The sequence below is a fragment of the Chrysochloris asiatica genome, unplaced genomic scaffold (assembly GCF_000296735.1).
Source record: "Chrysochloris asiatica unplaced genomic scaffold, ChrAsi1.0 scaffold00116, whole genome shotgun sequence".
In the NCBI taxonomy this organism is placed as follows: Eukaryota; Metazoa; Chordata; class Mammalia; order Afrosoricida; family Chrysochloridae; genus Chrysochloris; species Chrysochloris asiatica.
Window position 1 is genome coordinate 9,448,847 of NW_006408634.1, and position 17,473 is coordinate 9,466,319.

General features: G+C 43.2%; 1 protein-coding gene across 1 annotated transcript in view; it reads right to left on the minus strand.

Moving 5' to 3' along the window:
• SAE1 (SUMO1 activating enzyme subunit 1) overlaps positions 1-17,473 on the minus strand; it is an 88,841-nt gene that overhangs the window by 48,394 nt on the left and 22,974 nt on the right. Inside the window, exons 3-5 of the mRNA XM_006868240.1 lie at positions 14,281-14,454; positions 11,331-11,473; positions 9,948-10,047 (exon numbers count right to left, since the gene is read on the minus strand). Coding sequence (XP_006868302.1) covers positions 9,948-10,047; positions 11,331-11,473; positions 14,281-14,454 — 417 coding nt within the window. The remainder of the gene's footprint in view (positions 1-9,947; positions 10,048-11,330; positions 11,474-14,280; positions 14,455-17,473) is intronic.

The following is a 17,473-nucleotide window of genomic DNA, read 5'->3' on the forward strand; positions in this document are numbered from 1 at the left end:
TGGAGGGGATAATAATCAATGTAATGAAACAAGCTATATGGTTGAATGTGAATCCGATGATGTGCCCTGTAAACTTTCACTCAATCCAAAATAAAAACATTTAATAATAATAATTTTTAAAAAAACTGTCTCTGTGGGATCAAAGTGACAACAGTAACTCAAGAGTTTTGCAGACAACATGTTTATGTGAAGGAGAGAGGAACAATTTGTGTAAGTTTGAGATGGTGTGCGTAAGTAACAATGTCTCGTCTCTCTTTCTCTAAGTGAGCCAAGACCTATCTGCTACCTGACAGTTTCCATAGCTCGCTAAGGAACAAGATGGCCTTGAGGGAGGAGAGCTCAAATTGCTAGTGAAAATTAAGCAGCTATGGTTTTTAGGTGGCTTCCTGCCTCCCCATAATCACTCCTTTGTGGTCTGGCCGCACTGTAAAAGCCTCGTGTATGTTTGTACTACCCTCAAACCTTTTGGTCAATGGGTCTGTCTGACCTCAAATGATAAGTCCTATAGACAGCCTAGGGACATTTCGTGCCTGGCATAGTCTGTCAGACCCTTCCTAACAATTCTTAAAACACATATCCAACCAGTAGCTGTGCAGTCTGGAAGTACCATCAGAATGAGAAAACAAAGTCCAGGTTTCAATGCTTTCTATGCTATTCCAACATCCCACCCATTAATAACTGTTTTTGTTCAAATGACCCAAAAGTCAGCTATTAGTGATCGTAACAATTAAGAAACAAAAAGAAATGAAAACACATTTATTCAAGCTATCGAATCTATACTACCATCGGCAGTAGGTGCCTTATCCACCTCACTGGCATTGGGGCTTAAAGAAGAAAACACAAACCAACAGCACTTTCAGGGAAGGAAGAGGCTCCCAACAGCCCTCACTCTCCATACCTGAATGCACACGCCTGGAAAGGTAACACCTTGCCCTCCCTTCCTCCGACTACCCATCCCTCAGCTCATGTGTCAAGTCCATTTCCTCCAGGATACTGCATCCAAAGCACTTCAGTCTGATGGTCTATTTAGGTTCAGATACTAATAAATCATCTTACTCCCCCACCTTCTCGGACCCTCTTCTCTCATATGTGAGGATTAGCATCCTAAGGTAGGGGCCACCGTGAAGGCCTATCACTGACTCAACTAGATTTTCAATAAATACCCGTGAGCTGGTAGGACCCAACCTGCTCTTCTTTGGCAAAAAGCCCATCAGTAAATATACAAGTTAAGTAGACGTCTCTCCCCATAATACATCAGCCACAAATGATGGGGATGTACTGAGCCATTCAGAATATTGGGAAACTGCAATTAACCTCACCACAACAGGAAACTGGCTAAATGATAGCAAAAACCTTTCTGAACCACTACACACACAGCCGTTTAATCCCATGCTCTCCAAAGTCAATGTAAAGACTTGGAAATGATTATGGAAAAGTACTGCATGAACAAGCAAATGACAAATTTATATACACATATAGGCAATAATAAGGAGCCTGGGCGATGCTGTAGTTAAAACTTTGGCTTGCTAACCGAAAGGTCAGTGAGTCAAACCCACCAGACTGCTCCATGGGAAAAAGATGTGGCAGTCTGTTTTCTCAAAGATTGTTGTTGTTAGGTGCCATCGAGTTGGTACCAACTCATAGAGACCCTATGAACAACAGAACGAAACACTGCCTTGTCCTGGGCCAACCTCACAATTATTGCTACTCTGGAGCCCACTGATGCTGCCACTTTGCCAATTCATCTAATTGGGGATCTTCCTCTTTTACGCTGACCCTCCACCTTACCAAACATGATATCCTTCTCCAATGACTGGTCCCTCATGACAAAATGTCTGAAGTGGAGACAAAATCTAGCCATCCTGGCCTCCAAGGAGCACTCTGGCTGCACTTCTTCCAACACAGATCTGTTGGTTCTTTTGGCAGCCCATGGTATTCTCCAACACCATAACTCAAATGCATGCATTCTTCTACGGTCTTCCTTAAAGATGCTAACACAATGTAACTATTGGACAGTTCTATTCTGTCCTCTAGGGTCACTAGGGCTCAGAAATAACTCAACAGGAAGGGCTTACATGTATTAATTTTTATTACTTAGGGTCCCAATTATGTGTATGCATCATAAGCACCACAAGAAAAGAAATGTCAGCCACTACTAGGTGATGGTGGGGGTGGGGGTGAGATGCGAACCTGTATGGCTGTCTCTAAGGCTATAAATCTTCGTGGGAGCAGAAAGGCTCATCTTTCTCCCACAGAGCAGTTGATACGCTCACACCACCAACTTTATGGTTTACAGTCTAGTGCTTATCCTCCAGTCACCATACTCCCCCAACTTCTGAATGCTTGTTGTTGTTAAGTGTTGTCAAGTCGGTTATAGGGTTTCCTGTATAGGGTTTCTGAGGAGTGGCTGGTGAGCCTGAACCACTGACCTTGCAGTTCAAACGACTTTGCAGTCTGGCGCATTAACCCACAGTGCCACACTTCCAACCTCGCTTTGGTTTTTCAACATTTGGGATTAGGAGCATATTTTACTTTGAGAGTCAGGCTGAACAACAGTAATAAATGACAAAGCAGTGCTTACTGGGTCTAGATAGAAGTCAGAATTAAAACAACTTCAAAACAACAGCCTTGTAGACGCCATTCCGAAACCCACTGAAATAAACTCTCCTGTAGTGGGTGGGACCTGGGAGTCTATAGTGTTGAAAAGCATATTAAAGTCACAAAGTCATAATGCTTTTCCACACATCAGAGTGGGAAAAAACAAAGTTACTAAATGTTACTGTAATGTATTTTGGAACGGAAATTGATAAAGTGATTTGAGAGTAATTTAGCACATAAAGACGCACATATCCCATGACACATACATTTGACTCTGTACATTTACTCAAGGACATTCTTTATAAACAGGCACACAATCTTCACTGCAGCACAATTTTCAACAGCAAATACACACCGAAATGCCCATCAATAGATTAAAAAAAATTGTGATGCATCCACACAAAAAATGCTCTATAGCAGAAAAACTGTATGTCCTATAGCCTGACCCAACAGAACTTTCTGTGGGGCTGGAAAGAATCTAGATCTGTACTGTCCTCTACAGATGTCATTAGCCACATACAACTATGGAGCACTTAGAATGGGGCCAGGGAGACCAATGTACTGAATTTATTTTATTATAATTAGTTTAAATGGCCACATGTGACTTCAAACAACAACTGTCATCGAGCTGATTCCGACTCACAGCGACCCTATATGGGATTTTTGAGATGGTAAATTTTTACGGGAGCTGACAGCCTCATCTTTCTATTTGTGGTTAGCAATCCAGCCCTTATCCTTATCCTATAACCAGGGTTATTGGCTACCATAATGCATGGCAGGGTCCTAAAACTGCAACACAGACACATACCCAAATAAAATGCTGCTCTCAGAAAGCAGGGGCCAGGATTCATGCAGCATAAAAGCATTTCTTACGAAGTTAAAAAGTAGACAAGACAATTCTATATTTTACTTAGAAATACAAACCAAAAAACTCAGTATCACTGATTCAACTCCAATTCATAGTGACCCTAACAGGACGGAACAGAACTGCTCCCAAGGGTTTCTGAGACTATAAACCTTCACGAGAGTACATTGCCTAGACTACCTCATCTTTCTCTCTTGAAGCAGCTGATGTGTTCAAACCACCAATCTTTCAGTAAGCAGCCCAACATTTGACCCACTACGCCACCAGGGCTCCTAAAAATACAAACCCATGTAATAAAAGTATGAGGCAACTCATGGGACTGAGAAACACTACTGAAGAAAGCAGTTGTCTTGGGGACAAGTGACTCTAGCCGCACTCGTGATGTTTTATAGGGTTTGCTAGACAGCGAATCCTGTGAGAACCAGAACTTGAAGGAACTATATTGTTCTTCTAGGTCTCACCGATTTTCTGCATTTGACAAGGTGTTTACCACTCTTACAACTATTAAAATCTTACCTCATAAACATCTAGAATTTTCCTTCTTTGACAGGTTTCTGCATTACACAGGTGCTGGTTTTCACAGGTTTGACTCTATCATTCTTAATGTATACTTAAAATGTTGCCTAAGAAGTTTTATTTCACAACACAAATCAAGCAGGGCTGTTTCTGCCCCCTCAGGTACCTACAGCTGCAGCCCTGGGGATTAGCTAGGGCAGGGGGTAATCCTTTTGGGAAAGCTTTGGTTATTAAGTCAAATAGTGTTTGCTTCCTCATTAGTATTCTATCATATAGGGTCACTCACTATGAGTCAAAATCAACTCTACAGCAATGTGGTTTGGGGTTTTAGTCACAGGGCTAGGAACATGGCAGTGAACAAAACAGATCACATCCCTGCCCTCATTGAGCTTAGAAACCTAACAGGTGCTACAACAGAATCCCACTCGGCCATCAAGGGAAATGAAGTCCTCATGCACATCACAACACAATAGACCTTGAAAATGTCATACTATGGGAAATACATCAATCACAAAAGGCCAAATGCTATACACGACTTCTCTGACCAGAGATGAGTGGTCCCAAGGGTGGGAGAAAGACGGGAAAAAGCACTTTCTACTTGGGGGCAGTGAGTTTCTGATCATGAATGTGGAATAACTCAGGACATAACAGTGAGAATGTCTGTACAACTTGAAGAATGAAATCAAGAGGCAGAAACAATTCAATCAGAGCATGTTTTGCTATATGTATTTTTACCACAATAAAAAACGTATTTAATGTCTGACAGGAGAGGCATTACAAGTCAGCTCAAGTGCAATCTGTATTGCAAAGTCAAGCGTCAGGGTGCAGCATGAACAAGGGGGAGTCACACCAGGAACATTTCCTTTAAAAAAAAAAAAATGGGGGTGGAGGGAAGACGAGACAGTAGTCAACAAATGGCTCAGAAAAGAGGAACCCAAAAAACAAATCAATACTCAAATGTGGAATTTCACAAACAATTCATGAAAAGAGTATGAACAGCAGTGACTAGCCCTCATTAGTTGCCCACTACTGCAGTTGTTGTCGTTAAGTGCCATCAAGTTGGTTCTAATTCACAGAGACCCTGTATAGGGCTTCCGCGGAGCAGTTGGTGGGTTTGAACCACCGACCTTGTGGTTAGCAGTCCAGTGCTTATCCTACAGCACCACCCCAGGACTCCCACTGCAGAGGGAGAGGTAAAATTCAATGCACATTTCTGGGCAGTCTCATGGACCAATGCTACCAACACCACTGTGTTCCAGTTTTCGGCATTGTTAACTGAGAGCAGCCATTGTCTCAGCATCTTGGGCAGACAATTTATAATAAAGAAACATCTTGTATCCTTTAAGGTTTCCCAGAAGAAGAATCCCTGGTGGCACAGTAGTTAAGCACTTGACTGCCAACTAAAAGGTCAACAGTTCAAACCCACCAGTAGCTCTACTGGAGAAAAGTGTGGCAGTCTGCTTCCGTAAAGATCTACAGCCTTGGAAACCCTATGGGGACAGTTCTAGCTTGTCCTATAACACTCCTATGAATTAGAATTGCCTCAAGAGCGAAGGATTTGGATTTTTCCGGAAGATGAGAGTTAAGAGTCCTGATGGCGCAATGGCTGAAGCACTTGGCTTCTAACCAAAAGGTACGAGACTCAAATCCACCAACCAGAGAATGATGTGGGGCTGCTTCCATACGGATCACAACCTTGGAAACACTATGGGCAGTTCTACTGTCCTGTAGTGTCGCTAGGAGTCAAAATTGGCTTGACGGCAGTAGCTGTGATGTTTTGGTTTATTTCCCAGGATGACCCCAACTTTCGCATATGTACTCCACCATCCTCAGGAAACTTCAAATGATCCTAGGAACACCAAGGAGGAGCCTGGACCTGTGCCCATGACCACTGTCTCTGTTTACCCCGCCAGCTCCCTAAGGCAGAGGAAGCATGATTTCACACAGCCACTGACCAGCTCCTAGCTTTGGCGTCAGCTCTGAACAGAGACAGCAGGGCTGGATGTGCTTCCCAATACCTAATCACAACGCCCCTCCTCCAGGAAGTCTTCCTAGGTACTTCCTCATTGTGTGACAATGACTTGGTCCTCTATCGGCTGCGCATCAGTGTCACTGAAGGGCTGATGACTCCCCACTTCTGGACACCAAAGGAAGTGCACACTCTCCATAGTACCTCCGTCTCTGGGTGAGAAGACATGATGAGCCCACTGTCTTCCAAGATGGTATGAAACCCCCAGCTGTTTTTCCTCTTTGTTTTCTAACATTTCTAATTCAGGAGAGCAATGTGTGTACCTTAAAACAAGAGCCACTTTACATGTGGTTGACCTAAGGAAAGGGAAAGGGAAAGGAGCCCTAACCAGAGAGACCTTTCACAGGAAACAGGAAATGGCTGCTCCCACACCCCACCCCAATCCTGCCCTCGCTGAGTGGCACCCAATTCGCTATTCTATATGACTTAGGCAAAAGAGCTGAATCTGAGTCAAGCTAGAGAGTTTTTGAGTTGGAAGACAACTTCAAAATCATGGGTCTGCCTCTGCTGAAATGGGGGTGACATGTGACTAAATGGTGGCAGAGCCATGGCCAAAGCCCGGTTGGGTCCAGTGCCCTGGTACAAAGGCAAGGTTTGGAATCCCAGGGATTGTCAGCAGGAATGCACCGAATGCCTTGTGACCTTCCAGGCGAGAGGTTGGAATCCAAGTCTGACTTGTCCCTGTGTAACAGCTGACTCACAATGCCAGCTGGGGAATATTTTGATACCTTCCAATTCGGCCGATGGAGGAAAAGGCGGCACAAAGAGCCCTAGGACTGAAGAGCTGAGGTGCGGCCCGCCAAGGCCACAGACTGCCTGCATGGGCTGTCCACATTCTCCTCATAGCGAGAAAGTGGCTCCCCAAAGAGTCTTCCAGATCTGCCCCAGTGGGCATCATCAGAACTGACTCCAGAGAGCCTTCCAGCTGTGAATGGTGAACAAAGCAAGGCCTCTCTCCATTTGAATGTGAAAGACCCTCCTCAATCAGAGACTGCCCTTAAGCCATCAAACCCTTCACACCAAGGCCAAGTGTCACACTCATGAGAGGATGTGATTTATACACTGACAGGGCCCACAAAGCTGCTTTTGTCCTCCTCCGTTTGCTAACAATTGATCTCCCCCCTAGGAAACTCACTGAGCTATTCAGCAAAAACTGGACTGGGCCTCAGGAAAGAAAAGGACCCAAGAATGGCCAAAACACTAATGTTCACTGGGGATAATTACGTTCCTGTGAAGAGACACTGAAATTGGGGCTTAAAAATTCCTCTGTGTCACACTTACACCATCCACCTCTTCCAAAACCAATACAGAAAAGCAAGAGAAAGAAAAGTCCCGGGCACAACCCTGCTGGGGACTCCCTGCAGCCCCACTTCTGTGGTTTTCTGCAACCTCTCTTGTGGTTTCTGTGCACTGTAGAAATCCCCCTCTGGAGCAATTTTAACTCAGGCTCTGGCCAGCTGTTTTCCTTTCTCAACATCTCAATCTACAAAGCCGAGAGTAAATATGGGTTTGGTCCTAGCATCCTGCTCAGTTCAACAAAACCAATTCTGGCCACTTCACCTTCTGTTTTCCCCATCCCAGGCCTCCCTCCTTCTCAGATTCTAACATAAGCTACAGGATTCATTGCCTTCTGGCTCCCTTCCCATCCACTTTCTAAAATACGAATTTACGCACTGCACCTAATCCAAACATAGCCTAAATCTAGGACCCTAGCACAAACTACATTTAGGGGTCCTCATGTGCAGCTGTGGGTTAATGCGTCAGACTGCAAAGCAGGATGAACTGCAAGGTCGGCAGTTCAAACTCACCAGTGGATCCTCGGAAACCCTATACAGGGTCGCTATGGGTCGAAATTGACTCAGCAGCATTTAACAACATGCATGTGTGTGTGTAGGCTCCTGGTGTGGCATTGTAGGATCAACATTGGGCTTCAAACCAAAAGATCAGCTGATCAAACCGACCAGTTGCTCCTCGGAAACCCTGTACAGAGTCACTATGAGACGGAATTAACTCAACAGCACTTGACAACAACGTGGATCATGAGCTGGGCTGCTAACCACAAGGTCAACTGTTTGAATCTTCTGCTCCTGTAAAAATGTAGTCTCAGAAACCCTATGCAGGATCGCTAGGTCGGAAGCAACTCAATGGCACACAACTACCACCACGTTCTGTTCTTAAGTGCTGCTGCGTCGGTTCTGACTCACAGCGACCCTGTATAGGAGAAGTGGCTGGTGAGTTTGAACTGCCTACCTTGCAGTTCAAATATTTGTGGTACAGGGTTTATACTACAGCACCACACACCAAGATACGCTAGACTGCAAAGTTAATCACTCCCCTCCTCTGCTACAAAATGTCTACCTTTACATTTCCAACCCTCACAATCAGTCCTGATAACAATTATTCACTATTGTATCACAAGAAACCTATATGCATTTCCTTTCATAAGCCCCGCCCAGACAGACTGGATACTACTCAGTGGAGATTCTACCTTCCTCCACACCCTCTGGATCTAGGCTCCCTCTTGAAAGCTTGTAAGCCAGTCACTTCTTGCCTTTGAAGCCCCTCCATTTTAAACCTGTAAATCTCTGTGGGAGCAGAGAGCCTCATCTTTCTCCCACAGAGTGGACTTGAACTGTTGACTTTGTGGTCTGAAGTCCAGTGCGTATCCTAAAGAGCTATCATGCTCTGAGAACCCGGTAACTCCTTAGGATGTTGTTGTTGTTAAGTGCCATTGAGTCTCGAGTCGGTTCCAACCCATAGCAACCTGGTGTGGGTTAATGTGCTGGAATGCAATGACAATTTGAACCACAAGGTCAGTGGTTCAAACTCACCAGCAGCTCCTTGGGAGCCCTATACAGGATTACATTGAGTGTGAACCAACTTGATGGCACTTAACAACTGCTCAATAACAAGTGCTTATCCTAAAGAGTTGGAACCCTGGTATGGCGCTGTGGGCTAATGCTCTGGACTGTAAAGTTGTTTGAACCACAAGGTCAGTGGCTCAAGCTCACCAGCTGCTCCTTGGAAACCCTATACAGGGTTGCTATGGGTTGGAACCAGCTCGATGGCACTTAACAACAACAACAACAACATCCAGGGTATACGCTGTGATTGGTTGCTGATGCATGAAAGGGATTGTAACCATAGCAATGAAACAATGTATGATTAAGATGAATGTAAAAGTAATGGTCTCCCATGTAAACTATAAATAAAACACTTTTTAAAAAAAAGTTCATGGATAAATGGAATAAAGGAAGAGACCACGGATACAAACTTTTTGAAGCATACATACTCATACATATCTGACCACATTTGACATTAAAAGGCTTTTCTTCTAAAAAGGTCTTTTGCTAGGGAGACACTATGCAAAAACAATTTAGAACACTCAGCACGGGTTCCTGCCACTTGCTGTTGTTAAGTGCCTTAGAGTCGATTCCTAATCATAGTGACCCTGTATAGAATATTTCCAAGGAGTGGCTGGTGAATCTGAACCACCAACTTAGCAGTCCAGTTTTATCCTATAGCGCCACACCAGTACCTAATATATCATCTATCCATCTGAAATATTATTTCTTAGAAATATAATGACCCTTTGGTGGCCCACAGACCAAAGGAGTCCTGCAGACATGTTCTGTCTGGCTCTCAGTGTTGGCAGAAGCTGCAATCAAACCAAGCTGAGCAGGTTGCCAATAGTAGGCAATCTGAGAGAGATTATACAAAAATTCTGCATTTCTCACTGCTCTAAGAAACTCACACCTGGCATCTGGTGCCCAATTTCTCCTGAAAATAGCTGGTTTGCACTAGACAGCAGGCATCCCTGGAGATGGGAGAGAAAGGTACTGGTCCAGCCTGTGCAGACCCTTCTCCTCCAGGCCTCTGCCCACAACACACGTACTCCTGTTTACAGTCCAGAAACCATTCGCTAGTGAGAACACAAACCTTTTTGACCAGGGTTGTCTCCGGTGAATCCAGTTTTGCTCGCTTGCTATCAGGTCCATCTTCTACCCCCTGGCTCACTTTGGCAACTTTGGTCTTCTCCCTGGAGGGTGACAGGTGGTGGGGTGGGGTTCTAGCCATGTACCAAACCAGGAGAATAGCATGGTTAGAGCTAGGGTCAGACAGATCTGGATTCAAATCCTTGCCTGGGGACAGACTACCTGTTAAGTTAGTTGCTGACTTGCTCTGTGAAAACAACAGTCCATGGCAGGATTCAAATAACAGAAGTTACTGAGTACATCATAAGCTCTCAAAAAATGAAAGAAATTCTTAATACATTCTACTGGAATCATGAAGTAAATTTTCAAGAAACCAGTAATTGTCATCTAGTTGATGCCAACTCGTAGTGCCCTGACATGTATTAGAGAACTGTGCTCTGTAGGGTTGTCGATGATGATTTTTAGAAAGCAGATCACCAGATCTATCTTCTGAAATACACAGCGAAACTTAATTCTTACTCTCTGCCATGAGAGTGCAAGTTTAAACAATCTGACATGCTTTTTCTACTATGATTTCTTTATGCGTTTATAATGTGCCCAAAGAACTGGATTTTCTTAAAACCACACATCATCTGTCCTTCCCCCATCTCAATTTTATAGCCAAGAAAGTTGCAGTCCAGAAAAATTAAGTGGCTTGACTGAATCTCTCTGTGGAAAGCTCCTACCACCACCCAGGGCCTCTCTTTACCTCCCATTAGCAAGTTGGGGAGAGGGAGGGAGGCTGGAAATTACAGCAAAAAAAAAAAAACAAAACAAAACACCCCAACCCATACAGTTTTACAGTACTCTATCATAAGCCATCTTTCACCTAGAAGCTACAAATCCAAAACACTGCAGGTCCCATCTTGCGAGAATTACCAAGATCTACAACCTCACTGTTCAAAAGGAGAGACATGCTCTATTTGCTACACGAGAACTTTTCCAAGACAGCCTTTGGCTAGATATGGCTCTGGAGTTACCTGTCTGATTTTATGCTTGTGTTACTCTTTCAACCTAAAAACACACCATCCAAAGCTGGATGGCGGGGGAACTGCTTATAATCTCAGCAAGCCTTCCCCAAACAGAAAGTGTGACTCTAATACCTGAAGCCCAGACTGACCAAATACCCACATGGTGGCCTTTGATGGCGTGTGAAGTCTGCTGTCTTTTCTGCAGGGTCTATTTTCAGATTACAGCAACATTTTAGAGGGCAGGGACATTTTCGATAATCCTGAACCACAATGTATATATTCAGCGGGCACTACTTCCTTCAGATGGTTTATATGCCCCCAGTAAATAAAACTCAATTTTGAAAATGCTATGTTCTCCCTCATCTTCCAACACTTACTCTACAAACTCATGTTCTCCAAGATTGGCAAACGTGTATCCATGGTAGCCAAAAACATCTCCTGTGAAGAACTTGATGCTGTTTTTATGACAGATCTGGTCAACTTTCACTAGGACATCCCTGGAGCAGCAAGTCAGACAGACCTGCAGAAAGAGAGAATTTGGCACTGCATGAGTCCTGCCCTAGCATCTCCATAAATCTTAATGAACAGTCTCTCTGGGCATGCTGGGAGCCAGTTCCAAACTAGTACAACAGGTTCTTTGGGTCCAATAGTTAAAAGACCAAAAAAAAAGTTGCAGGTTTCAGTGTGTAGGAAACGTAAATTAAAAGACCAACACTTTTCTGCTTAAACTGTGTTTAGGCTGAAAGTAAACGCTACTGAATGCATTTGTTTCCACTATATCATAAACAGAAAAACCAGATTTCATAGTTTTCATGAGGAGCAAAAGGATACATCATGTAGACTATTTCTAAACTCTTAATAGCTATCAAATTCTGAATAAGCTATAGAACTACAGGAGCAAAATAAGCTCTTTAAATTGACCCTAAGGTGTGGTGCTGTGGGTTAATGCGCCAGACTGCAAAGCCATTTGAACTGTAAGGTCGGCGGTTCAAGCTCACCAGTCGCTCCTCAGAAACCCTATACAGGGTCACCATGGGTCAAAATCAGCTTAATAACAGGGCACTAACAACAACAGGGCATTAAGTTTCACATTTTTTAATGTGAGGGTTTCCCACTCCCTCCTTCTTTTGATGGATAAGATACAAAAGATAAACAAGTCCAGTTGGGATTATTTTTTCCACATATTATGGTGTGAAACTTTATCTGAATTTAAAGACAAAAGGCAAGGTTTACAGACCAAATGACCTTTCATTCAGAAGGCAATGAAGAGGTGATTCACTCAGCAGAATTACCAATGTCACCCTGGGGCTTCTGGGTTTGTTTCAATAAACTGAGGTGTTGGCCAAGTCTGCGCTGTATTGTACAAATACCAATTCTGGGACAGAAGCTGAGTGATCAAGATCAAAATGATTAACTTACAAATTGAATGTTTTCTCTAAACATGGAAAGTTGGAGAGACAAAATTACATTAACTTGCTGGCATCTCTTTGCTGCTGTCCGTCATTCTGAGTGACATGAAACCATCCAGAGAAATATGATCCTTTGGTGTCACTGAGAGGATGCAGCCAATCAAGGAAAAGAACAAATAATCTAATCTAAAGAGTAAGAAAGCCATAGCTGAATATGCAGCCAACTGACCACATGGAGTCTTGCCACCAGACCTACAATGTGGAGCGTGTAACAAGGCCCAGGAAGCAGTTCTCCTCACCCATCCTTCAGTTCTAACAAACCTGGCCTCTAATTGTAAAAGGTCCAAGAGACACCTAAGATGAACAAAGAAATGAAGAGAGGACTTGTGTCCAAATGGAAAGCGTCCCAAAACCTGAGTGACAATGTAGAAAGAATCATAAAAAAACAAAATACACGATCTATCATTTTAAACCCTTATGTGAACAAATGCATATATGAAATTTAACAGTGTGAAAAACAAACTACCTAATGCAAATTTGAACTTCTAATGCAGGATGAGGAACTTTTTTTGACAAAATTTGTAACATCATTCGCAGGCCATACAAAATTATCAACTTTAAAATTAGCCTTCTAGGCTTGCAGAATGTGCCCTTTGGTTGTTTAAATGATTATATATTCCTGAGTGTTTTTGTGTACATCAAAAAGAAAAGAAAAAACCCAGAGAGAATAGTAGCAAATACTATTGAGTGATGGTGCACGGAGGAGACTGTAATCATTGCAATGAAATGATGGTATAAAGCCGATGTCTCCCATGTAAACTATCGCTCAGTTCACAAAAACTAAAACTAGAAAAAAAAAGCCTGCTATATTTGAACAAACATTAACTCACCCTATATATTACCTGGTTAATCCTCTCATTAAGGAGCTCTAGTAGTGTAGCGGTTACAAGTCAGGCTGCTAACCTCAAAGTTAGCCGTTCGAAAGTACCAGCTATTTCGTGGGAGAAAGATGAAGCTTTCTGCTCCCATAAACATTTACAGCCTTGGAAACCCTATGCAGAGTTGCTATGACTCGGAACCAACTCCACGGCATACCATCTCCACCAATGTGATGGCTGGACTCTTGGTGTGGCGCTCTACTATAAGCACTGAACTGCTAACCGCAAGTTAGCCAGATGTTCCCAAGCCTTGCTCTAATGGAATGGGTTTGCCATTTTTAAAAAATGAGCAGATCATTGGTAACAAGTTCATGCTTCTCAAACCTTTGTTAAGCTTTCCCAGGACACAGGGAACTAAGTCTGTAAAGGCACAGATAGTGAGGTTAAAGTTAACATGTTCTTTTCACCTAGGCATAGAGGGATCTAGCAGTGAAACTAAATGAGGTTAGATAGGCCTCATTTGGTCTATCAAACAGTATAGTGATGGTGGGTAGTTCTGCATAGCAACAAAGTCAAAGCGATTAAGAAAAGGAGAGAGACAGACACAAACCAAGATCAGGTGTGTTCTCTCTTAGAACAAAACACAGCTGTGGTTTGATATTTCTAACAAAAAACTATCTCTGCTACAGAAATTAATCAACAACCTGCAGAGTTTTGGGGTACAAATAATTTGCAATAAAATGTATCACAACTATGTGCCCAAGTTCTGGAAGGAAGACAAAACCATCAATGATGAAATCTGGTTTTAGGTTGCATACACTTGAAGCAGCAGCCAGTGGGGAACAAGTCACCAATAGTTAACAGTAGGTCTAACAGAGTGGGCCTCTCCTACACCATGTCCCACCAATACACCATGTACCTAAAGAAACATGTGTCTCATCAACTTAAAAAGGGAAAAGGAAAGCACTTCCCAGAGTCTAATGCTCTAAGAACACAAAAGCTTTCATTCCGAAGCAATTAACCCTCTGTTGGAAACTTACAGCATCAAACTGAGTGAAAAAAGACTCTGGTTTCTTTTCTATATTTTCAGTGTCCACCTTCACATCCACCATGGGGTTGAGATTTTGAGCTCGCTCCAAAGAGGCTTCGGCCCTATTTCGGCCAACGGACCCAGTCCGGATCAGAAACTGTGCTCCCGGGTCTTCTGGAGATACCTAGGGAAATATATTTACATAAATTCTTTATTTTCCCTCTTTTGGAGGGGTGGAGGTGGAAAGGAAGCAAATCTCAAAAACAATGAACTTCTGAATTTTAAACAAAAGCTAACAGGAATCTACTTAATATAATACCCGCAACTGTCTTTCCTCCTAAAGCTTTCAAATATGAAGGCCTATAATTTTTTTTTTTTTTTTAAACTGGTCACTGCTGGCTAAATAGCACCCCCTTGTGTTTATATAGACAAATTACTCTAAACAATAAAATCCAAACACTTCCACTTACACCTGCAAACAAAATGACTGAATACTTATAAGTCCTAAGTATTTACTAAAATCTTAGTGAACAGTTACCTAAAATACTTAGAAGCCCTAAGTATTTACTAAATACTTACCATGTGCCTAACTCTAGGCACTTCAGGACATATGTACATTAAGTAGTTAAAAGATGGGAGCCCAGTATTTCCATACAGTAAGCACCAAACTATGAACCACAAAGTCTGTGTAATACAGTCTGCATCACATATTCAAAGTCACCAGCTGCTCCACAGGAGAAAGGTGAGGCTTTCTACTCCCACGAAGATTTAAAGCCTCAGAAAACCTACTGCTGGTAAGTTGAAACCAACTCAGCAGAATGTAACAACAGTTTAAAAGACACAGACCCTGCCTACAAATGGTTTATATATTCAGACTGGTGCAAACATCAGATATAATTAAGAATACTTACACACAAACCTCAGAGAAGAGGAGAGGCAGGTAGGGTGTCACAGCAGAGTGTCACCCAGAAGGCTGGATGCCAACAGAGCAGAATCTCCAAGATGAAATGACAGTCACCAGTATGATTACAGATTTCATCCTGTCCACAGAGCATATCTTTATACCCAACGTTTAATTTCTCTGCACCCAAGACAGGGTTCAACAGAAGTGATCTCCCCTTATGTCCTCCTAAAACCTAGCCACAGTCCCCATACATCCTCATCACCTTTCCTCCAAGCTCAACAAAAACGAGTTGGCACTCCTCCAATGAAGGCTGACCTTCTAAAATAGTGACCTTGACCCATCCTGCCCTCTTTCTTCAGGGACTCTGCTCCATACTGACAGCTGTCAAACAGTGGTGAAGCCAATCCTGGCTTCACCACTTACTGTGTGACCTTAAACAGGTGTTTATCCCTTGAGAGAGAGAAAGAGAGAGATGCTATATGAGAGCTAAGTTACAAGCCACTGTGTTTACCCTTGAGAACCAGGCAGAGTTCAGACTCAAGTGTGGAAGGCATTGTGAGTTCTCATGCATGGGATGGCAATAATCTGCCACTCCAACATGACAAAAAAACTAAACCCACTGCCTCCGAGTCTATTTCAACTCATAGTCACCCTAACGGACTCTTCAGAACTGTCCCGGGAGGTTTCCCAGGCTAGCAATGTTAATGGAAGCAGACTACCTCATCTACTTACCAGGGAGCAGCTGCTGGGTTCAAACTGCTAGCTTTCTGCTTAATAATCCAGTGCTTAACCCACTGTGCCATCAGAAACCCCTGCACCGGCCAACAGTAATACACTGATATGAACTCCTGGTTATAGGATCAGCACTGGACTATGAACCACAAGGTCAGCAGTTCAAACCTACCAGCTGCTCCTCAGAAACCCTATACAGAGTCGCTATGAGTCAGAACCAACTCCACGACATTTTACGACAATGATATATTTATAGTGCCATTACCCCAGCATACAACCCTCTATTTTACAGGAAGCACCACCCTGAGATTACTCACAAGTTGAGAAAGGTCACATCACCATTTGGTTTTATTTTTCCACATAAAGGGTTCCCTAGCAGCTCCCTGGTTAGGCACTACCCTTCCTTCGGTCTCTACTCATTCCCTTTTGTAGAAATTTCTTCCTAGAAGAAATGAGCCCTGGGAGTACTGTAGGATAAGCATGGGACTGCTAATAACATCGGTAGTTCAAGCCTACTACATACTCCACAGGAAAAGGATGAGGCATTCTACTCCTACAAAGATTCAGACTTAGAAACCCTATACCCGGGTCACTATGAGTCACAACTCGTTGGCACTTAACAAGACAAGCCCTGGTGTTTTAGTCGTTAAACACATGACTGCTAACAAGAAGGTAGGTAGTTCTCCAAGAGAAAGATGAGGCAGTCTGCTTCCATAAAAATTACAGTATTACAGTCTTAGAAAGCCACGGGGCAGGGCAGCAGCATCCATGGAGTTTTACTCGGGATCTTGACGTGGCTCTGTACAATAAGCACTGGACTGTGAACTACAAGGTCAACAGTTCTAGCCTACCAGCTGCTCTGCAGGAGAAAGATGAAGCTTTCTGCTCCCATCAAGATGGACAACCTTGGAAACCCTACACAGGGTGGCTGTGAGTTGGAACCAAAGGCACTTGACAATAGATGCGTTCCTGCCTCTAGGGGGCACTGTGGTCTGTGAGATGAGAGAACACCCAGGGCCCACACTGTTGATGAGGATAACAGGGCTGCTTCCTTGCAGAAAGTTTCTTTTCTTGGAAGGTTTTTCAATTCAACTCAAATATCAATTTGTGACTGTGATATTAAGCAAGCCAACCTATGTTTCTCTTCATATTGCAGTAGGATTTTTAATTTAAAAATAATTTCAGGAATTATTTTTCTCCTGAAATCCCAAAACAAAGTCATGCTTTTAAAAATTTCATTAACATTTACTTTATTCCAGTCTCTACCTCAGACAAAGGTGTGCTGGTTACTTCTTGTTGTTCTTGTTGTTGTTGTTAGGTACCATCAAGTCAGTACTGACTCATAGTGACCTTATGCACAGCAGAATGAAACACTGCCTGATTCTGTGCCAACCTCACTATTGTTGCCACACTTGAGTCCATCGATGCTGCCACTTGGCCAATCCATCTCATTGGGGGGTCTTCCTCTTTTTCTCTGATCCTCCACCTTACCAAACATGATATCCTTCTCCAGTGACTGGCCCCTCCTGACAATATGTCCAAAGTATGAGAGATGAAGTTTGGCCAT